This window comes from Tachypleus tridentatus, chromosome 7, assembly GCF_004210375.1.
Source record: "Tachypleus tridentatus isolate NWPU-2018 chromosome 7, ASM421037v1, whole genome shotgun sequence".
In the NCBI taxonomy this organism is placed as follows: domain Eukaryota; kingdom Metazoa; phylum Arthropoda; class Merostomata; order Xiphosura; family Limulidae; genus Tachypleus; species Tachypleus tridentatus.
This window is the reverse complement of record NC_134831.1, coordinates 155,261,143-155,285,567: the sequence shown is the minus strand read 5'-3', so window position 1 is coordinate 155,285,567 and position 24,425 is coordinate 155,261,143. Positions and strand designations below refer to the sequence as shown.

The 24,425-nt window shown below is 36.3% G+C and overlaps 1 protein-coding gene across 7 annotated transcripts in view; it reads right to left on the bottom strand.

The window, feature by feature from the left end:
- Positions 1–24,425, bottom strand: part of LOC143256962 (TBC1 domain family member 31) — a 66,853-nt gene that overhangs the window by 22,647 nt on the left and 19,781 nt on the right. For 5 of the 7 annotated variants that reach the window (XM_076514899.1, XM_076514906.1, XM_076514901.1 and 2 more), the window contains 2 exons: positions 12,821–12,888; positions 4,081–4,227 (listed from right to left, as the gene is read on the bottom strand). In XM_076514899.1, coding sequence (XP_076371014.1) covers positions 4,081–4,227; positions 12,821–12,888 — 215 coding nt within the window. The remainder of the gene's footprint in view (positions 1–4,080; positions 4,228–12,820; positions 12,889–24,425) is intronic. The other 2 variants (XM_076514905.1, XM_076514902.1) reach the window with 1 other exon arrangement.

Here is a 24,425-nt window from a genome sequence, read left to right as displayed (position 1 = left end):
GAATGATATTGTAACTAAATGAGTGATGTCGCGAGCATCACTTGAGCTTCCCAAAATACTTTTATACATTTTTTAATGTACTGTTGTTAAGTATGTCTCATTTCCAATACAATATGGTTGGAAATAAGAATGTTATTTTAAAAGTTGTTAGAGATATTTTGCTTTACAAATGAACAATAAAAACTATACTTAAGTGTTAAAATAAAATAAAGGTTATACAGGGAAATTAACCATAAAAAGAAATGTTAAGCAGACCAATTTCTAAAGACAGGCATGGAATATTGTCACAAATAAACAGTAAATATATGTGAAAAGACTATGGATAAAAATAGAGTTTACAAAAAATTTCTGACAAGAACAAACCAATGACCAAAGATCACTAATTGAAGGATCTACATTTATTCCACAAGATTGAACAGTATTCAAATTGGAAATCCAAGAAGCTTCTTTTTTCTATTGATCAACTTTACTTCTAAAGTTGGTTTCAATGTTGACGAGAGTAATGTTATCAATAGAATGATTGGGTTTGTTATGTTGAGCAACAGAAACACCTTTTTTCTTGGTGTTAACAGAAGACTTATAATTGTTGAACTTTTCTGTGAGAGTCATTTGGATATGTCCTACATGCTGGCAATTGCATTTTTACACTGTATAATGTAAATGGTATTTTGTGATATGCAAATAATTGCTTCAAAAATTTTAAAGTTTCACTGGTTATGTTTGTAAGAAAAAGAGCCAGTGGTTTTTTATAAATTTAAAGGTTTGACAACAAGCTTTATTACATAGATGGCAACCATTATTTGATGGGGTGTAAATCACTTCTGTAATTCACTAAGTCCTGAAGTTACTGTTGCCTGCTTTTGGAAAACAGACCCTCGTTCAAACAAAGTGCAATTCACTATTTCCTAAAGTCTCCTTTTGGAAAAAGTCCTAAAATAATTTTTCTGATATAGAAAAAAAATCAGTTATTTGGTGCAATATAACTCACTTTTGAGTGAACAAGGGTATCTTTATTTATTTTGCATATTATAATATCTATTTTTACCTCTAACTTTTTTACATATTCTTACTATTTATTTATGCTAATTTTCCATGCCTGTCTTTAGAAATTTATCTACTTAACATTTCTTTTTCAGTCAGTTTGTTTCACTTCAACAACACTTAAGTATAATATTTCTTGACCATTTGTAATGCGAAATGTCTCACACACATTTTTAAATAACTCTCTCATTTTCAGCTGTGTTGTACCATAAATGAGGCACACTTGATAATAGTACACTGAAAAATATACAAAAAACAGATCTTGGAAGTCCAGGTGACCTTAATGATGTCACTGATGTTAGTGCAATTTCCATACTTCTAACTGATAACTACAGACAGGCCTCCTAAGAAAACTGTGCCATGTAGTTTAGTGTTAAAAACGCCTGTAGCATAAACCAAGTACAACATATTTTTCACTTATCCTGGAGAAAGTTGCACTAGTTATGGCTTAGTTGCTTTTCTGTTATCATGAATAAACTGGCACTAGCTATAACTTACTTGCTTTTAATTATCTTGAAGAAACCTGCAGTAATTACAGTCAACTTTTTTTCTATTTATTTTGAAGAAACTCTCATCATCTACAAGTAACGTATTTTAATCATGAAAATGATCAAGATGTATCTCAGGACAGCTTGTGTGGGTATTAACACATTTACTAATAATACCCATTCAGTTACACCATCTCCAGTTAATCCCCAAAGAAAAAAGGTCCACCTTTGGAAAGTGCTTATGAGTATAGGGGTTTTATAGGGGAGATAAAATAAATTATTTTTGTTAGTAGTTAAAACAGGGCAACCTTTAACTATTTTATTAATGTTCATAGAAATTTTGCTGGTATGGTCACCTTTGAGCAAGAAATAAAATCAGTCTTTAGTAAGGTGCAGACCCTTAAATGTATTTTATCTACAACTGATTCTGTTGCATCTCCTTTTACACATCTTCTAATTATATCTTAATTCTTTCAATGTGGTGACTTCACTGCTGTTAATCTTGAGTTTTAGGTTTATGTCCTAATATGTTGAAAGTTTAAAGTGTGTTAATTCAATTTTTTCTATTTCATTGAGATTCAAAGTTAAATGATTAATGTTTGATTCTGTGGTAGCAAAACTTGGTTCCACAGGTATAGTTCTAGGTTTAAGTTGAAACCTGAATTTAACACAGAAACCTGATTATCAGTTCATGGCTCACTCAAGAAACTTCAGATAGAAAAATGAAGGTCAGCAGGTTGGAAGATTTTCACCTATTCTTTCTGGTGTTTTATACAAGAAACTTGTTTGAATTGGTTCTTTTTTCTTCTGCACTGCTGACTGATCTAAGTTGATGCCAGTTGATGCAGTCTAGGCTATTTCAATCTTCAGGGGTTCACTTCTTAGCAAGTTATAGATATTTTAGGTATAACTGGACTTCTAACTTCAAAATGTTTATGCAGATGTCCATTGTGGTGGCTCTTAAAACTGTAACTTTTTTTTAATCACAGTTTCAACTTGTTAACACGTTGTGCAACACTTTATATGAATAAAATTGGGGATTATTTTTGAACACTTACAGTTTAGCAGAAGCTAAAAATGTTCTAGGTTCTATCACTATATTATTCTGAGTATAGTAAATGCTTATAAATCATTGTTTGTCAATTAATTATTACATCATCACAACATACTATAAGCTTCCATACCTTAGTAAAAACTGACACTGTTACATGTTTCATATATCAAAGGTCTCACTCTAATGAATAATAAACATAATATAATATTTTATTTTATATTTCAGTACTTCTATAGCTTTTGAAAGGAAATAAAACCGAAAAGTAAATGTACATGAAATAGGGTAAGTTTCCTAGCAAATATATAAACATAGCCATATTCTTGTAAGTAATTATTAGAACTTTTTCATACAATACTAACATTTCTTTCCAACAAAATATTAAAACTGACTGTTGTATATTTGCAGAGAACATGTATGGTAGTTGGTAAAAAGATGACTGTTCAAACAAGCCAACTACCCAATTAAATGTTATTCTACAAAATCATTTAAAAAATATTGTAAAAACAGCAAAAACTGTGCTTTAGCCTAAGTTATAATTATATGTAGCATAAAGATCACAACATTGCTAAGAAAACGTGCATTACACTAATATATTATAAGTTAGGTAACAGATATGCTCTAATTTGAACTCCTATTATGTATAGATACTGCATAGTAAAGGTAAGAGTTTGTGGTAATTACAGCAAATACAAATTAAGAGAAACTCACTGTACATAACATCAAAATCTTACAATAAATTTACACTACTATCCAGGAAAAGTAATCTAGTAAAACATGATAACAAACATACTTATAAGATAAACTTTCAACTATGCATAACAAAAAAATCATACACTTCACTTTTCTTTAAAGATTCATTTATATTGTAAGTCACAATATTTAAAATAAATATATTCCATTGTAACAAAATAATATGAATTTAAGATTTATCTCATAAGCTGTATTATTTAAAACAAAGGTGCCCAAACTGTGATTCAAAGCATTATAATCTTTATAAGATAATTATTTTTCTTGTTCATTAACTTACAACATTAAGTACTTATACTCATTTATTATACAAGATAGACTTCATTAATTTATAACTTATATGTTTATTTCAGATCTATTATGTATTTTGCTTTTGACTAAAGTTAATTATTAATATGTTTTAAGCTTAACTTGTACTGCACACAACTTCTAAAGTTTTTCTAATCCCATTTAAGAAATGCATACTAGGAATTTTATGATATCAGTAAATATGCATTATGCTCAACTATTAAGACTTACTATGCATACCATCAGAAATTTATAAAATGTTTTTCTTCCTCTGCTGTTCAAAAATTCAGATAAAATAATATTATATTCTGATACACCAAATTTTATCATACGAAAAAAATGTTTCAACTGCTCAACAAAAACCACCTCTGATAACATCCAGTATATCAATGTAGCACATGCAATGGCTCTATATAGTATACACAGAATAGTATTCAGATGCATTGCACAAACTATGAATACCTGTGGAAAGCTCTACGAAGGACACCACTTGGTACTGGATACTGTTGATCTAGTGATAAAAATGCTTTATGATGACCTTGAATTGACAACATTTTAAAGACATCTCGATTTCTTGGTATTTGCAATAACAACTGCCAAATCTTCAACCTACAAAAAACAATGAGGTTGTCTGATACAGGTCTATAAAATGTAAAACTTATTTATATGAAAAACAGCTAAAACTCTCAACTGATCCTACTAATAATTAACTTGCTTATAACAAAAACAATTCATACTTCTAACTGATACTATAACCAACCAATGTTTAAAATTATACAAAACATGTTTAAAGACATAATAACATATCAAAAATAGCTCAAACTTCCAATTCTATTAAAACTAAGATTTACATTGTATAAAACATATTCAAACAACTGATATTTAATTGATTCTGTTACAACTTAAATGTTCAAAATTTATAAAATACTAAGAGCTCAAATTTCTAATTCTATTATTAGTTAATGTGTAAATTGTATAATGCAGTGTTAAAACAGCTGATCAAATGTAAAAATAATCACATTTCAAGAATACCTTTGAATAAACTAGAGTACAAATTGTAATAAGATGTTCAAACAGCTAATTAAATCTCAAAAACAGCTCACACTTCTAATCCTGTTCCTAACTAATAGTTAAATGTTATGAAACATGTTCAAAGAGATCAATCTAGATGAGCAGAAGGGATGAAAAGCAGCAGAGAGACAAAAAAACAGGAAGAGATATAGATGGAAGGTTCACAAGGTCAAGGAACAGAAATGGATCCATAAAGTTGGGATAGACAAGAGGCCAATAAACAAACAAAGAACCCCTTGAGCAGCCTCAGCCATAGTTTGTGGGGGAAGGGAGGTCAGACGAAGTTGCCAAGATATCATTAGGTAAGACAAATGATAGAGAAAAAAAAAAGTGCCACATCTCAAAATGCCCCAACAATATAGAAACCAAGGAAGTAGGAATAAGGCAAAAGACAAAACCCTGGTCAAGGTAACAGAAGAGAAATGACTTAGTTCCCAGTCATGGTGTAGAATTTCATATCGAAGATGAAGAGAAGATAAGTAATGAAAGAAATGGTAAGACAGGAAAAATGAACACTAGTGTATTACAGGAAACAGGGGTTCAGTTACTCAAGTGGTTAAAAGAAATTCCTGAAATTAAGAATCCAAGAAGGGAAATGGGGAAATAGCCACAAGCAATGACAGAAGACTCCTTGAATCAAAGAAAAAAAAGGCATTTTAGAAGGAGAACGAAAATAATACAAAAATATATTGACATGGGCTCATTTGTCTTGAGGAGGAAAAAATCTTCAAGTGCTAATCACATTACAAACAGATAAAATTTCTATATGGTTCCATGTATATAACATGCTCAAAAGAGTTAAAAAGATGTTGAAAACAGCCCACACTTCTGATTCTGTTACTAATTAATGTTTAGTTACACCCTTCCATGACAAAAATGATAATGGAAAGCAGTATAGGGAGGAGTTAAAAAGTTAAGATGCTTGGTTAGACATGCAGATTTGATAGTGAAAGCACAGATTTGTTAAAAGCAGTTCCTATACTCTGTTTGTCAGCACAATTTAGAGAGTCTGAGGTGTGCTCTCCAGAAAATTAATATAATTTCCAGGTGTTATACAAGTCAAATATATAAAAGTGCCAAATCCTCTGATGGATTCCCATAGTTATACTATTGGACATATTTTCAATTTGACATACTGTGTTATCTTTTTGCCACCAAACTTTAGAGATACAGGTAAGTTTAATTTTGTGCAACCCAGCCTTCACTTTGAAATTAGGCAGGAAAAATGACAATGAAAGTGCAAAGGATTGGTGAAAAGTATGAAAAAAAAGGTATCTATAAAGTATATAATTCCAGTGTAGGAAAATATTAACTTGCAATATGATTATTTACCTTCAAGAAGTGGAAGGATTGGTGTAAAATTAGCTAATGAAGCACCCTTCAATAGTGTCCAAAGAGCATCCATGGAGAAAGCACTTGTGGGAGGACTGCATCACATCTGAACCAAATATATTCTTTGCTTAGGTGGATTCAACATATTTGGTGTTACAATCAAAGGGCAGAACAAGGTAACAATTTCAAATCTCTAAGGAAGACGTATATTTGTAGGCACATCAGACATCAGGTAGAAGGCTAAACCAAGTCGAGACTAGTGGCACCTAGAGGAACTCAAGCACTCCCTGACAGGAGGAGGGTCTCCTGTAATTCACCTCAGAATGAAGAAACAGTAGAGAAGAGGAGCCTCTATTTCTAGAACCTAAACCATCAGGTGTACAAATCCAGCACAATCTGCAACAACAAACCTAAATAATATACATCCAGATAAAGTCAGGAAGTTCTAACTGCAATGTAAAGGGTCAATTCAAATCCAAAACCAATTGCCATTGGAATATAATGATATAACATCCAGCCCACAGTAAGAAAGCCCCCAGCCCACTTGTATGTGAAGGATTATGTCAGCTGGTCCAACTCAAACCAGTAACCCAGGGAGGGCTCAAGACAAGAGACAAATTGCAAAATAGATGGAAAATTCCAGTCCAGATCAGCAGCATCCAGAAAAACAGACTGGTGGCAAGAAATAAGTGAAATTATGTACATTCAGGAGGACTGACTCCATGATTAAGCACCTTAATGGCTAGGAGCTGGTAAGTGGTAAAGACTCCTATACTTCACTGGAAAAGTGAAAAGAGGTATTGGAAGGTCTGGGAGAGCATATTACTGGAATCGAATCCACTGATGGTGAACTAGGCCTAACACTAAGTGTCGAAGGTCTGGCTGACCCATAAACCAGAGACCTATAATTCAGTTTTGATCTAACAAAGGCACAACAGATCTGTAGCATAGAAGATTGACTGACTGGAGAGAGGTGGAAGAGAAAATATGAAAAATGTTTATTGCCTCAAAAAGAAGTCCCAACAACTTCACTTCTTGAACCACAGAAGCCTAGGATCAGGATGCAACCCCTGCTGGCAGCAAAAAAAAAAGCATGTAACTGGTTTTAAAAGAAAAATAAAACTGTGTACAATTGTCCATTATACAAGACAATTGAGGGCAGTCTTAGGCTGCCACTTCATAAACCTCATGGTCAACAACCAACATGAAATATGGAAGCCATTGACCTTTAGACAATTTGCAACTGTCGAAGGAAGCTGATGAGTGATGGCATCAATCTTAATATTAAAGTAAAAATATTCTGAATGAAAACAGACAAATGGACATGCAATTTCTAGGAGTGGAAGTCACATAAAATTTTGTACCTCCACATTGTGTCATAAGCCCTCTCAAGACCAAAGAAGACAGAAGCTAGATGTTCTCTCTTGAGAAAGGCTTCCCTGATCAATGTTTTAAGTTGAATCAGGTAATGCATGGTAGAGTGCTGTTGTCATAACCCACACTGAGTGGATGAGAGAAGGTTGTTTGATTCTTAGAACTAACTAAGATGAGCATTGACCATCCTCTCCAAAGCTTCACACAAACAGCTTGTCAAAACAATAGGTCAAGAGTTTCTTGAAATCTTGGGATCTTTTCCAGGCTTAGAAAAGGGTAGTATAATAGTCTGGTGCCAAGCATCAGGAAAGATGTCCACCTGCCAAGTCCACTTATACACAACCGGAAAAACAGAAAGAGAGGTATGAGATAAATGGCACAGCATCTCATGATGAATACTGTTGGGTTCAAGTGATGTACTGCCAGACCATGAAAAGCAATTGTAGTCAGAGATACCCACCTTCTGAAACAAAAGTGGCAATCTCTCAACCCAAGTCTTGATGACCTAGAAGCCTGGGGAGGAAGCAAATGAATTGGAAAGATGAGAAAACTCACCCCATGGATGTTATCAATATCAAGTACATGGTCAACTTTCCAGCCATCTGAGTGCAAGAGTGAAAAGGGTTCCACACAACAGCAGAGCTGATGGAAATAGACATGCTGGAGATGAACTTAATCCAAGATTCCTTCTGGCTTTGATGCCTGATCTGCCAAGCATGGGCACAGTCCTACTAATATATGATGCTGTTAGAAAAAGAGGGTTACTATAAGAATATCTCCAAGTCTCATTGTTTTAACCTTCTGTGCCTCCTGGCAGGCTGGACTCCACCAAGGACAAGGATACCATGGAAATCTTGTGAAGGTCACAAGAACAGAACAATAAACTGCCTGCACCATACAGTCAGTCACTGTTTCCACACAGTCAGCTGTCAATACATAGCAGAAAGACGATGGCAGAAACAAGTTCTGGTGAATGGTGAAAGAGAGGCAGTTGGCCTGGTCCAACTTCCACTATGGCACATACACCCTTGGGCAAATTAATTGAAACAAGATGAAAAATTATGATTTTTTTCAATTTTTTGCATTTTATTTCTGAGAATCCAAAAATTACTCTCAAATTTATACATGATATGACCGCCTTTATTTTTCAGAAGATCATTAATCCACTTTGGCATCGAGTCCATGAGTTGACTGCAATCTTTATTAATTTTTGGATCGAGGTACCACACTCAATTATGGCCTCAATTAGCTTATCTTTTGTAGTACAGTCTTTTCCCCGAAGTCTTTCTTTACAAATTGCCCAAAGATTTTCAATAGGTTTTAAATCCGGAGAGTTTCCAGGTCAGTCCAGCACCTTTATTCGCATTGTAGTCATAAAATTCTTCACGAGTTTCGACGTTTGGCACGGAGCCAGATCTTGCTGAAAAATGCCAGATCCATCTGGAAATCTCTTTTTCAATTCTGGAACAACTCTTCTCTGCAAAACTTTGATGTACTGTGGTCCTTGCATTATACCTTCAATGATACATCCGATGCCATAGTAGCTGAAAAAGCCCCAAAACAGCTTCTTCAAGGGATGTTTTATGAACTGACTGATGTGAGATTCTCAAAGTTTCTCACCTGGAGATCTGCAAACATACAGACTTCTTTGACCCTGTATGAATAAATGACTCATCACTAAATAACACCATCCTCCATTGTTCTTCTGTCCAGTTCTTGTATTTCAGACCCCACTGATACCGTTTTTTCTTCATTTAGCTGGTAAGAAGTTGTTTTTTGACTGGTCTCCTTGCCCTTCTAACACAATTTCGAATGACTGTAATGTTCCTCAAAATTTCATCATATATCCCAAATATAGATTGACTGTACTGCAAAACACAGCTAATGATACAGTCTGTGTGAAAAAATGACTATTAAAAGAAATCAGCGGGCCCAGCGAGCCTACACCAGCCACCATGCTGAAAATATTATAAAATGACCATTTGTTTCAATTAATTTGCACGAGGGTGCAAGTCAGATGGCACCAACTATGGCCAGTTTCTTGTTATATAATGAAAAGGTTATCACTGCCATATGGGTCACTCTCCACACTCCAAAAAAAATGATAATGGAGTGAGGGTAAGTAGAGAGAGATACACTGCTGGCCAAAATCTTAAGGCCAATGAACATATAGAAAAAAATACACATTTTGCATTGTTAGACTCAACCACTTATTTGAGTAGAGCTTTGAAAGATGACAATAAGAAAATAGAAAATAAAAATAAACTTTTTTAGCATTTAATAGGGAAAATGTGAACACAATGAAATTAACCTAAATACTAGCTGGTCAAAAGTTTAAGACCACACTGAAACAAATCATTAATCGGTAAACACGTAATGAAATTTAGTCATTTGTGTTCAAGCATTAGCATTTGCAACATCTCCCACTAACATCTCCTATGTTACATTGGGTAAAAACGTAACAAAAGGCTAAAAAGTTGACAGAGTTTGAACATGTCAAAATTATCGAACTGCAAAAGTAAGGTCTCTCTCAACATGTCATTGCTGGCAAGATTAAGCTTAGTAGTAAAACTGTTGTTGCAAATTTCTTAAAAGACACTGAGGGATACAGAACAAGAATTCAAGTGGTTAGCCCAACAAAATTTTGCCAGCATTGAGCAGGAGGATTTGAGGAGTTGTCCAGCAAGACTCCAGCCAATCGTAGAACTAGATTAAGGTCCTCACGAACACAGAATGCAGCTCAAGAAAAATACAACGGCATCTACGAGAGAAAGGCTTTAAAAACTGTAAATGTCTTCAAAGGCTACTCCTCCTTCCACATCACGAAACAGCTAGGTTAAACTTTGCTGAGAAGCACCAAACATGGGATGTAGAAAATGAACAAAAGTTTTGTTCTCTGATAATAAAAAAATTTAACCTGGACGGTCCAGATGGCTTCCAACGTTACTGACACAATAAGGATATCCCACTGGAGACATTTCCTACATGACACAGTGCAGGATGTTCCATCATGACCTGGGGTGCTTTCTCCTTCCATGGAACAATGGAGCTTCAGGTTATACAGAAGCGTCAAACAACTGCTGGATACACTGGCATGTTGGAGAGAGCATCCTTATTGACTGAAGGCCCTTGCTTGTATGAAAATGACTGGATTTTTCAGCAGGACAATGCTGCAATCCACAATACTCACAGGACAAAAGACTTTTTCATGGCAAATAATATGATTCTTTTGGACCATCCAGCATGCTTGCCTGAACTGAACCCCATTGAAAATGTTGGGGGTGGATGGCAAGGAAAGTCTATAGAAATGGACATCAATTCTAAACAGTGCATGATCTTTGTGAAGCTATCTTCACCACTTGAAATAACATTCCAGCCAGCCTTCTGCAAATGCAGAAAGGGACCCAAGCAGCCATCAGAAACAGAGGCAGAGACACAGATAGGAGTTAATGTGAACCTATCAATTCCCTTTTTCACAGAGGGCAACAAACTCTGAAGATAAGAGGAAAAGACTCTTCAGGAGGCACAAAAGTGTCGATCTATACACCCACTGGTGTGATAGAGAGGAGGGTGACAATGTATGTCTTTGTCTTCTTGAAAAACAAAAGTTACCATGCCTCAGGATAGGATATATTGTTAACAGTCCTTGAGCACTGAATTTCTTTCTCCTTGGTCCACTTGGGACAAGAAAGGGAACAAGAAAGATAGGAGATATCTAAGTTGATTCAGTGAAGCTCTTGTTCACACAGATCTGCCACCACAATGGATGCAGCACAAAGAGCAATGGCAAGAGGCCTTAGTGTGACCAAACCTACTAGTATTGGAAACATTGGTGAAGGTTAGGAATATAGAGCCAAACCTTACAATGTAAGTCACCAACCTTCACAGATGTAGGGCAATATGGAGATGTGAACATCAAAATGACAAATTAGGTAGGCCAAAGTACCTCATCTTTGTGAGAAGAGATATGATGCATAGCTGAAACTCCTTCATTGGAGAGACCTGCGAAAATCTCCGACTTTGGGATGTAAGGAGATCCCTTTCAGCAATAACTCTGAGATGTGTTCAGTGTGGTATGAATACATACCTGAATGGACATATCTCCAAAAGTCTTAAGCTTCAAGAGTAGTTTGGTGTGTTTTGGCTTTGAGGTTTCAACTAAAATGTCTTCAGACCTTAATTTTGATAAAAATTTAGGATAGCCAGCAAGCCATACCAATTCCTTATGAATAAAAAACGACAACACCTGCTTAGAGGACTTTCCAGATAGGCAACATGAAATGAGGAATCAAAGTACATCATCAACTGCAGCTTGTGAATGAGTATTAGAGCCATCCAAGCATGACCCCTTATCAATCACGAGTTGTTTATTCTAAAGAGAAAGCGAGTGAGACGTGTTAGAAACCATGAGAAAGAGAAAAGTTTGATGTCCTCCGACACAACCTACCAAGAAGTCCTACAATGGTACGTGCTACAGAGCTGAAAGCAAAAGTCTTGGCAGCAATGGCAAGGTTTCATGGACACTATAGCAAAACACAAGTGCCAAAACACCCATTTAGAACATTCAATAATGGTACTCAGTTGACTGTAGCCTTGGGAAAACAGCTGAAAGACCCTGGGAAGAGCCACCCCAAAGCCACCTATCTACAGCAATTCAAGACCAAACTGGTATGTTGGAATTGGACCCCTCAACCACCAGAATCCTCTCCTCCCATTCATAGGTCACCATGCATGGAATCTTATTATCCAAGGCCATGAGGAAGAAAGACCCAACTAAGAGACAGAGTTGCATGGTGAATCAAAGTATGCTGAAGAAGTGATACAGAAGGGAGAGATCAAAATCAGGATGCCAATACCTGGTATTCTTTATGGATGGTAAAAAGTTAGGAATTTTAGAAAGATGGAATACAGTACATATTAAGGCTTTAGATCTTAAATCTTTATTACTGTTTAAGGACCAGCATACAGATAGCACCATTTTTATATTGATGTATTTGTTACAGCTTACTAGACCTTTAAGAGAGGCTACCAATGATTGATGCAATATTGAAGAATTATTATTATTTTAGCTGGTGCAATACTAAGTTTATATTATGTTTATTGTTTGCTTTTAAGAGAAAAGTCACAATGGACTATTTACTGTGTCCATCTCAGAGAATCAAACAATATTTTAGCACTGTACATTCTTAGATTTACTACTGTCACACTGGTTTAGATTTTTACTTTATATATGTTATGCATTAAATTAAAAATCCATTGAAACATTTTCTCTTCCTATACACACTGTGATATATTCAATTATAGAGTATTATTAAATTTCTAATAACTGAATCAATATAAAATGTCACTATTTATAGTCTATTTTAAAATTAAATACACGACTCACTGTTGAGAAAGAAATCAAGTAAAAAACAATAATAGTTACCGATACTTGTCTGGAAATTTCCCATAGAACTGAACAATGGATCGAAGATTAACCAAATTTAAACTCTTCTGAAAAAACAACAATGTGATCTGTCATGAATTAGTCTCCATGGTGATTCAGTAATAAAACAGAGCATTTAACATTACATAAAATCTAATAACTAGTTTTGAAAGTAATTTTCATGTTATTACAAAAGCATAGTATTAGAAGAAAATAAAAAAACAATCCCCACAAAACTAAAGTTGTTCTACAGAAACATTCTAAAGTCCAACGTATTGAAGTACAGTAAATATTCAATTAAGCATACTACAACTAATATGTAAGGTAACTTTTTTATGAAATTCTGTTAATTAATGTTCTCAATAAAAGATGTTTTGATTTTTATTATCATGCCTTTCATTGTATTCCACATAAAAATTCTAGGATTTAATTGCAGCATGAAATAAAACATTTGGCTGCAAACTGTTTCCTTTACAAATTGAGTAAGTGTTGCAAAGCTAGCAAATAATCAGTTGTTAGTGATACTTAGTTCTTAGTTTTACCCTTTTGAAAGTAAGGCTGTCAATGGAAAGTGTTACCTTAAACGACAATGAATAAAAATACACTAATATTGAGGTTCTTTTAAATCATTTTCAGAATGAAAATGCTCCAACTATAGGGCACAGATACTGTTTATTTGTGTTAGTAAATCAAGTATCACATATGTGCTAACAAGTGATCAGTATGGTTGAAGGCTTTTTTGTAAAGAGTTCATACAAAATCACTTACAATAAGAGCATATTGACACAAGGGAAAGCTGCCACTCAACAATTCTTTTTATTTGAAACACTAAATTTTATGTTTTGCAGCAATACATGATGGACCAACTATTCTAAAAGAAATGGGCAAAGTTGTTTTTCTGTTAGTATAATAACAAAAAAATAACAGAAGTACAAACATATAATCAAAATGATAAAGAAAAGGTACAAATTATAATGTATTTTTATCAATGTTTTGAAATGCATACGAAGAAATTATTAAAGGTTTAGTGGAACAATAGCAATATATATTATTATAGGTTATTGTGAATTTTTAGGAAATTTGCTAATGAATAAAATATTTTTAATTTTATTTTAAATATATTAGTATAAGTTGTTAAAGCTCGCAAAGTGCAACATTATATACACTTATTGTAAGTAAAAATAATAAACTACAGATGATTTTACTCAATATATGTTCTTATGGATCTTATATTAAAAGATCAATAATAAAGTATAGCATATCAAATTTACTCATTAACTCTGAGGACCAAAGTACATAAGCAACAATTTTTTAAAAGCAGTACTATTAAGCATGATATTATGTATCTTATGTCAGAATTATGAATTATTCATTTTACTGTTCATTTAGCAACAGTTCACAGTAAAGGACAGTAAAAACAGATGCTGAAAAAACTGTAGATATGCATTTTGTAGGTCAAAGTTATTCAAACCAATGTGCAAACTGTTTGATGGGTAAAAATATTTTTATTCTTCACATAAAACACCACCTTCCACTCCTATTTGTCAGTCTTAGGTAAGACTTATTAATTCACAGATATATTTGAAGTACAATTAAATTTGTAATACATGTGTTTTTTGTGTAGAATAGACTTATACATTTTAGTAGAAGTTTGTAATATTTTGTGTAGATATATATAGTAAATATGGAATTATAGCAAGCATTCCTTCTCCAATACGAGTCTGGTCAAAAAGACAATGTTCGCAAATTTCACATTTGGTTAAGGCTGTTGCACACTACTACCACAAGTCTAAGCATGCACAGCTTTTCACATGTAGCCACATATCTACTTATATCAAAAATAATATCATCCTAGTCATAGTTAGCAGGAGTCATTTTATTTTCTCTTCCAAAGATAAAATTACTGTTGAGTATATAATAACATAATAAACTTCACATCCAAGGGGCCTATGAGATTTCTTGTTTTTTACTGAATTTTACATAAAATTCTTAAGTGTACAGCTCTAAAATTAATCTAAATATTCAAATAGCATGACTCAACATTGCTTTCAAAGCAAATTCTTTTCATTTCAAACATTTATTAACCTTTTATTAAATATTTACCTTTATATTTATAAAATTTACCAATAAGTTTAACATAAAGCCACATAATCCAAGACTTTTGGAATGTATAATGTATAAACTGCATAAATGTTATAACAACTGTTCTCCAGGGGTAACAAGTTACAACTACTGAGCATTATCAACATTTAAAACTAGTTGTAATTTATTACTATAAATTAAGAAAGAACATATTAAAATAGTTAAAAACATTCAAAAAGTTATTTTGATTGTGTTATCAACCATACCTTGGGTAAATGATTAAGGGCATCCTGGCACTCTAAATAAAGAGTTTTTATCAAACATTTCTACTTAGAAATAAGTATAAATATCTCTATGGAACTAACAGAAAAATTAAAACTACTACACATAGAAGCTAACAAAAGCAAAGAAAAAAAAGTGTGTAAAGGTTCAAGAGACTTTAAATCCTGCAAAATGAAAGCAACTTCCTAATCAAGAAAACAAAAGGTGTGAATGACACAAAAGGGATAAAGCTATTTCATCACAGCAGATGGAAGGTAGGGGGGAGAATGAATTTCGTGGAACCTAAAATAAAAGCTCAATACAGCCTAATAACCCTGTAGTAAAGAAACCAATAAACACCTGTCAACAAAATGTGAAGCAAAGAAAAAACGAAACACAAAACTTCTCAGATCACTGTGGAGCCAATGACAGCAAGTGATCCATTCGACATTGTCTATATTACTTGAACTAACATTTACACTCTGATTGGTAAACTATCATGATTGATTGATTGATTTAGTGTTTTATGGCACAAAGCAGCAAGGCTATCTGCACCAGACATTCGGTAAAAATGTAAAAAATAAAAAAAATAAAAATAAATGTAGTAATAGACATAAATGGAAATGAAGGTAAAACAAAAAAGTATAAAACCAATGTTGACACCTAGTCCACAATGTTAAGATAGAAAGCAGAGTATAAGAAGTTGTAAGGTATTTACTCTAGCAAAAGGTAATGATCATAACCAGACTAACAGGTAAGTTCAAAACCACCGTCAGTCACCTGAAGTTGGCCTTTCCAGTCCTGGTTCTGAGTTATGTGTCATAGCAGCTATTACAGGTAAGTATAAAAAACATAAAATCGTAATAATGAGTAGCCAAATGTCCAGTAAATGGAGTAAAATTTGTAAAAGTAATTGAAGACAAAAGCAAACGGCAATTAAAACAGAAAATGGCGTAAAACCAGTCACCTAAAGTTGGTCTTTCCAGTCCTGGTTAACCTGCCAGGAAGACTAACAGGTAAGTATAAAACCACCGGTTATAAGTCAATATGGCCAGTACTAAAAGTTAAGTAGTAAAAGTGTGAAATGATATGGAGCAAAGTATAATAACAACTCGCCAGGACGACTAACGAGTAGTTCAAACGAATAGTTCAAACAGTAGCGTTAGTCACCTGAAGTTGGCCTTTCCAGTCCTGGTGTCGAGTTATTTAATGTTCTGGCCATTGTCCAATGTCAAATTGAAGGAGAGAGATTAAAACTGTAAAAAAGGAACCACAATTTAAAAGGTGTAATGAATAAATATGCAACACTTAAATGAGATTAAAAAGATTAATGGCCATTAAAAAATTAAAATCATTATCAAGGTGGACAGAGTCACCATCACCAATAACTCTGTCCAATGTTACAGACTGACCCTGGGAAAAAATGTGTTTAAAATGTTGCCGTCGTTGAGAATTGTAACGATGGCAAGAAAGTAAAACGTGGCTGAAAGTGATTTGAGTGTTACACAAACTAGACATTGGTGCATCAGTTCCTGATAAAAGAAAATGATGAGTTAAAAAACTGTGACCAATGCGTAGCTTAGCGAGAACAACTTCCTCCTTCCGAACTTTACGGAAGCTAGATGGCCAAAGTCCAATTTTGGGTTTGATTTGAAAAAGTTTGTTGTCACGTTGCTCACTCCAAGTGGACTGCCAGCTGGCACGGAGCCGAGCCTTGAAGACAACACCATAGTCCATGTCGGAATAGGCATAGGAGTGATGGTGCTGAAGCAGACATATTTAGCTGCCATGTCTGCAAGCTCGTTCCCGTGAATACCAACATGGCCTGGTATCCAAAAAAACTGGATTGAAGTAGCTGCTAATGAGAAATGGGCCAGTCAGTTTCGAATATCAGCGAGAATAGGATGCGAGCTAACGTGTAGCGATTCCAAGGCAAGTATAGAACTAAGCAAATCAGTATAAATAGTGCAGTTGGAGTACTGCTCAGCTGCAATATGATCCAGGGCAAGAGATATGGCATACAGTTCAGCAGTGAACACAGAAGCTGTAGAAGGGATTCTGCACACAACTACTGACCCATAGCAAACCATAGCAAACTATAGCAGAGCCCACTGAATTACCTGATTTAGAACCATCTGTATAAATGGGAACTGAATGATTGTTTGAAAGATATTCATTGAATAAAAGACGGTACTTCCAATCTGGAGTATCTGCCTTTTTTAGGTGACTGAAAGAAAGGTCACATTTGGGGGCTGTAATAAGCCATGGTGGGATGGGCCAACCTGTGGAATCTGCAATGTTATCCAAGGACAGACCCAATTCATTCAATTGCGCCCGGATGCGAAGGCCAAACGGAGCAATGACAGATCATCTGTTCTGAAAAAGTACTGCCCACCGAGGAAGGAAAACACATTCCCAGGTGGGATGCTTTGGTAAGGAATGAAGTTTCGAAGTATACTGTAAAGATAGTTGCAAACAGCAAAGGTGTAGAGAAGGTTCATGAGATTCAATGTGTATACTTTGAACTGGAGAGGTAAGGAAAGCCCCAGTGCAGAGTCGAAGTCCTTGGTGATGAATGGGGTCCAGCATCTTTAAGGCCGAGGGTCTGGCAGAGCCATAGACCATTGATCCATAATCAAGTTTCGATCTAATAAGAGCACGATATACCTTTAACATTGAACAGCGATCTGCCCCCCCCAACTGGTAGAAGAGAAAACACGGAGGATGTTCAGTGCTCTTCTGCATTTGACCCGTAGCTGCTTTAAGTGTGGTATAAAGGTCAGTTTACGATCAAAGATAAGCCCCAAGAACTTGGTCTCTGGGACCACTGGCAGCAAAACTTCACCGATATGAAGTTCAGGATCAGGGTGAATACCCCGTTGATGGCAAAAGTGCATGCATACAGTTTTGGAGAGAGAGAAATTAAAGCCGTCAGCCAGAGTCCACTTCCATTACACAATTGAGGGCGGTTTGTAGTTGCCGCTCAATATATCTAATGTTTGACGACTGACATGAGATGTGAAAGTCGTCGACATACAGCCCATTCGCAACAGTGAGAGGGAGTTATTCAGTGATGGCATTTATCTTTACACTGAAAAGTGTGACACTCAATACACAGCCTTGAGGGACTCCAAGTTCCTGTACAAAAGAACGGGAAAGTGTCGAACCCACACGAACTTGGAATCTCCTGTCCATTAAAATTTTTAATAAACATGGGTAGATGGCCACGTAACCCATATGTATGGAGGTCTCAAAAACGCCATACCTCCATGTTGTGTCGTAAGCCTTCTCTATGTCAAAGAATATTGATACAAGATGTTGGCGGTTGAGAAAGGCTTCTCTGATAGATGTTTCAAGAAGAATTAGGTGGTCTGTGGTGGAGTGCTGTCGACGGAACCCACACTGGGTGGGCGAGAGGAGGTTGTTTGATTCAAGGAACCAAACAAGACGAGCATTAACCATCCTTTCTAATGTCTTACAGAGACAGCTCGTCAAAGCAATGGGACGGTAGTTTGAAGGAATCTTGGGATCTTTCCCTGGCTTAGAGAAAGGTAAAATAATAGCCTAGCACCAGGCATCAGAAAAACATTCTCCTGCCAGATCTGGTTGAAAACAATCAGAAGGACATCAAGAGAAGCAGGAGATAGATGGTGCAGCATGTCATAATGAATATCATCAGGTCCAACAGATGTACTGGTAGACCGATGAAGGGCTATTTTAGTTCCACCAGGGTAAAGGGACAATTATTGTCAAAGAAACAGTCAGTTCGAAAAGAAAGAGGTGATCGCTCTGCCCGAGTCTTGATGGCCAGGAAAGTGGATGAACAAGCAGAAGTGCTAGATACCCGGCAAAAGCTTTCACCTAGAGTGTTAGCGCTGTTCCGAACATCAGTCACCTTCTGACCATCAGAGAGTAAGATCGAGAGGGGGACAGAATTGTAGTGCCCATTAACCTTTCAAATCCTGTCCCATATGATCTTGGAACTGGTGGTAGAAGATATGCTGGTTGTGAACTTAATCCAAGATTCCTTCTGGCTTTGACGTCTTACCCACCTAGCATGTGCACGGGCCCGTTGGAAAGCAACCCGGTTTGAAAGTGTGGGATATCTACGAAAAGTATCCCAGGCCCACTTTTGAGCCTTCCGTGCTAAGTGGCAAGCAGGATTCCACCACGGACGGGGATATCGTGGAAAACGTGTCGAGGATTTAGGAATACACTGAGCAGCTACATGTGTAATACAGTCAGTTACCGCTGCTACACAGTTGTCTATTGATGGCTGATTTATGATGGCAGGATCAAGTTCTGCGAGAGCAGTGAAAGTGGACCAGTCTGCCTGATCCAGCTTCCACCGGGGCACGCGAGTAGGGTGGCATTGACCACGGCCAGTCTCTCTCAAAAGGATCAGAAAATGATCACTGCCTAGTGGATTACTGTCAACCCTCCATGAAATATGGGAGAATAATGAAGGGGAGCAAACTGAGAGATCAATAGTGGTAAAGGACTGACTAGGTGCATGAAAGTAAGTGGAAGAACCAGTATTGAAAAGAGAAAGATTGTGATCAGAGAACATCCGCTCTACAGATCGGCCCCTCCCATCAATAATAGCACTTCCCCAGAGGGGATGATGTCCATTAAAATCCCCTAGGATTAGAAATGGAGATGGCAATTGTTCAACGAGAGCATCAAGATCTGATTGATCATATGTCTCTCCAGGGGAGAGGTACAGAGAACAAACAGTGATGGTATGACCCAAGGAAACACGGATGGCTACAGCCTCCAAGGGTGTGTTGAGTGACAAAGACAGGGTGGGCACGTGTTGATCAACCAACAGTGCCACCCCTCCATGTACTCAACCATCACACAACCTGTCATTTCTGTACAGAGAAAACTGCCGAATGGAGACAGTATCAGCAGTTTTGATAAAATGTTTCTTGTAAAGAAAGACAAACAGGATGGTAGGAAGCAATCAGTGTTTTGATATCATCCAGATTAGAACGTAAACCTCGACAGTTCCATTGTATCAAGGTGGCCATTTTTAAGAACGGGTAGGTGAAGTGGCTGGAGAACCCTTCGGTTTACAACCACGTCTTTTTTCTTTACTGTCTTTAGTCGGAGGAGGTCTATCAACCTCCATGGATCCTGCTCTGGGTCGGGTGGGCAGGTTTTTGTTATTGGAAGGGGAATCCAGTGACTGAGGACGCGAATGAATAATTGTTTTGTCTCTTGTGGTGGGAGAAAAAGATGTATCAGAAGAAATGCCTGTATTTGAAACTGAAGCATGTGGATCTTGAGGTTTGTTGGAAGGTATGGGAGGAACAGAGATGGGTGTGGAAGTCGATTCATCAACCTTTTTTAACCACGGAGGTCAAAAGGCTTTTCATTTGTTTTGAAAACGATTCTCTTGGAGGCACAGAGAGATCTGTCTGCACTCCCACTGTAGTTGTGGAATGAAGTGCAGCAGCATATGTCCGAGATGGAGTTGTGGACAGCAATTTCCGAGCCTCAGGATAACTAATGTTATGTGTCGTTTTCAAACGCTGCACCTCTTTTTCCTCCAACCATTTTGGGCAAGAATGAAAGTAAGAGGGGTGAGAACCATTGCAGTTTATGCAATGTGGGTTCATGTCACAGTCATAGGCATCGTGGTCCTTGCCTCCACAACGAGCACATGTCAGGGAACCACGACAAGATGTCTTTGAGTGGCCGAATCTCTGACATTGGAAACATCGAAGAGGGTTTGGTATGTATGGCGAACCCTGCAATGAGATAACCTGCCTTGATGGTGGCAGGTGCACGTGGTGAAGTAAATGTTAAAACGAGGGTATTTGTTGGCAGTGTAACTCCATCTTTGCGAGTGGAGATGCGCCTCACTGCAGAAACTCCTTGAGTGGAGAGACCAGTGAGAATCTCTGACTCAGGAACGTTCTTTAAATCCCTTTCAACAATAACTCCTCGTGAAGAATTCAAGGTAGCATGGGGTGTAACCTCAATAGGTATATCCCCAATTGCCTTTGAATTCAAGAGGAGTTCACTGTGTTGGGATGTGGATCAACCAATATGACACCAGATCGAAGTTTCTTTACTGACTTTGGAGAGCCAGCAAGTCCCTTTTGAATAAAAAAAGGGGACATTTGCCCTAAAGGTTTTTCCAAAAGAGAATGTAATATAAGAAAATGAGGTACGTGTGTTACTGATGTTGAAGATTGCTGTTCTGAGTATTCAAGACGTGGTCGTTTACCCATTGACTGTTTTTTTACAATTTTATTTAAATTTTTTATTGGAGGATCCATAGGAAAAAGAAAAAATTTCGGTACCCACTGACCCCACCCACCATGGAGCCGTACAAGGGGACGCACTACAAAATCACGCAAGGACAATGCAGCAACGCCAGGGTTTCGTGAGCACTATACCAAAACACCAGCATCAGGCACAATGTCCACAACACCCATTGAGAACTTTCAACACTGGTACTTGGTTGACTCTAGCCCAAGTGGACCAGCCGATTGACCCAAGAGGGGCCACCCAAAGGCTGCCCGTCTACAGGAATTCGAGGCCAAAGTGGTGCGTTGGGGTTGGACCCCTCAACCACCAGGATCCTCTCCTCCCCTTCACGGGTCGCTACGCACGGCAAACACGTGGGTGGATGTTTAGATCCCAGAGAAGGTAACCAGATAGAACAGAACCTTCCCTAGAGGTCCCCTCACCACGTACAGGAATCCACACCGAGGAAGGTAAACTATCATGAGCTTAGCAACTTTCTATAGATGGGAGGGGGACATGAGAGGTGATTTGAGACCAGAATTTTATATCCAAACAAGACATCTATATCTATGTATTAAATTGCTATATTGATGCTTTCTGTTGTGTACTATGCATTTAGTTTTTTTATTCAAGAATATTTAATATTACTGCAAGTACTCCCAAAACTCTGTTACCTTACATCTGTAATTCAGTTGAAAAACTTGTCATTAAATCTCATATACCTATTATTTAAAACACAATAATTAGTCAACATAATTGTTATGCTGTCTCTAGCATATCTCATTATGTTCATGACACAACTTATAACATCTTTAATGAACATAGGGGGATATAATTGAACTAAGCTCATTACTATGATCAAAGGATGAATAATTTAGGAAATCTGCATCTTCATTCAATGTTTGAAAGAAAATGAACAAAATCAAGCAAATGGTGAAGGTGAGTTTATTAAAGCTTTAATATGACAGAACCATATAAAGATTTAAGACTTAATTTTAAGACTAATTTTAAAAAAAAATTATGCACCTTCCACATATGCATTTTAAGACATAAATACAATGCTAACACAGAATGCCTGAAGTTATAATTTTCCTCTACTGAAAATATATTTCTGATAGGTACTTACATCCGCTCACATATTTATTCCAATTTAATGCTGCCCACTATATGCAAACATTTTTTTTTTTTTGCATGCCATATGCCTTAAACTTCCATGTACCTAAACAATCAACTGATTCAAATGTCTCAGATTATCATGCAACACATGTGACTCCTATTTGATTCACCCAAACTATCACTGAGTTTGGGCAGAAAATGGAAGCACAGAGTTTTCAGTGGGAAGAAAGTGTGAAACGGAGTAAGTATTGAAAATATATTTTCAGTATTGGAAAATTGTAACTTCTGATACAGTACATTAACTTTTCTCTCATAAATAGCTAGAATCCCACATCAAACAGGTGAATGGATAAGTGCAAGAGAAAGAAAGAAGCATCTGCTGGAAGCATCCAAAGGACACTCTAAAAGAGCAGTTCCCCAAAATAGACCATTATACTGGGAAACTGTAACACTCCTTTACCAGGTATACTTTTTTACCCAGTGTAGAAAGAGATGTCACAAACATGGGTAGAAAATGGGAGCAGCATGTCCAAATTAAGAGAACAATGGTTGTATAGGGCACTAAATCACATATATTAGAATTGAAATCCCTTAGAATAAATAAATGTGGGTAAGAGTTAAAGGATGTGCCTCCAGGTTTAAAGTGGCTTGGGTATGATAAACCGTATACAGCAAGCAAAAAACATCCAAAACCAAAGCTGCTAGAAACTGATATACACACATGGAGAAAGGATGAAGATTATACCATCAATAAGTCAACTACTATCTAAAACCAGGTTACTGGTAACCAATGTCCAGGTGGAGTTAGGAAAGAAGAACATACTTTCTTCATCTCAAGTTCATCAGACAGTAGGGAATCTCATACCTCTATCTATAAATGGGAAACATTATAGAAATGTGATAACCCGACTTCTGGTGTCATAAATGTTTTGTAATATAAACCATCTTACTCAAAACCAAAGTGAAACGAATTGTGCCAAGTGTAATTACTTCCTTGGTATAATATAGTTCAGGGATAGCATCAGAGGAAAGACCATAGTAATATTCAAGTACTTCCATCATAACTCACAACATGGGTAGAGAAAGAAATGAGTATAATTGAGTGAGGAAACAGAGAAACCTGAAATACATGTGTGATGACTTATATTGATAGGTTTAGCTCTAAATTCAAAACCCAACACCTGGGAACCAGCATCCAAGTGGGAGTAGAATGAGGAATCCCAATTGAAGTGTGAACTGTAATTTTGAGGGCTCACTTCAGTCATACATGGTGGAGAACATCTCATCTACACCAGCATACCAACATCCTACTCCCAACTGAATGATTTTATCATTATACAAGTATTTTATTATTATCACATTCAGAAGATGTCTTTATGGTCTACCACCTCTGCAGCCTAAAACCTGAAAGTGGTAAGGACTCTCACACTCCAATGGAAGGAAAATGGGAGAAAATTTGCAGTAGAAAGTGTGAAGGAAAGTCAAAATCTGAGACAGTGTAACAGGTAAACACAAAACTCTATTTTGAAAAAGATACTACACCTGATTTATTCAGTGGAAAGGATGGGTACCTATTAACTTATGTATTACCCATGAAGTACAATCTGGGATGAGCATGTTAATGGACCAAATATATAACAAGGAAAAACCTACAAACAAGTCTTGTGGAACATATTATCTCAGTTATGTGCATTTATTGGCCATGGAAATTATAAATGTTAAGTAATCATGGCTAAATAGTGCAGATCTAACTACTTAAGTATAGCTGGTCAAACATCACTCACCACAGAGTAAGGCCCAGACAAAGCAGAAAAGAAAACGAGAAACACACCTGATAAAAAAGAATATATATAGATATTAAAAACAAACAAACTTGCCCAGTCAC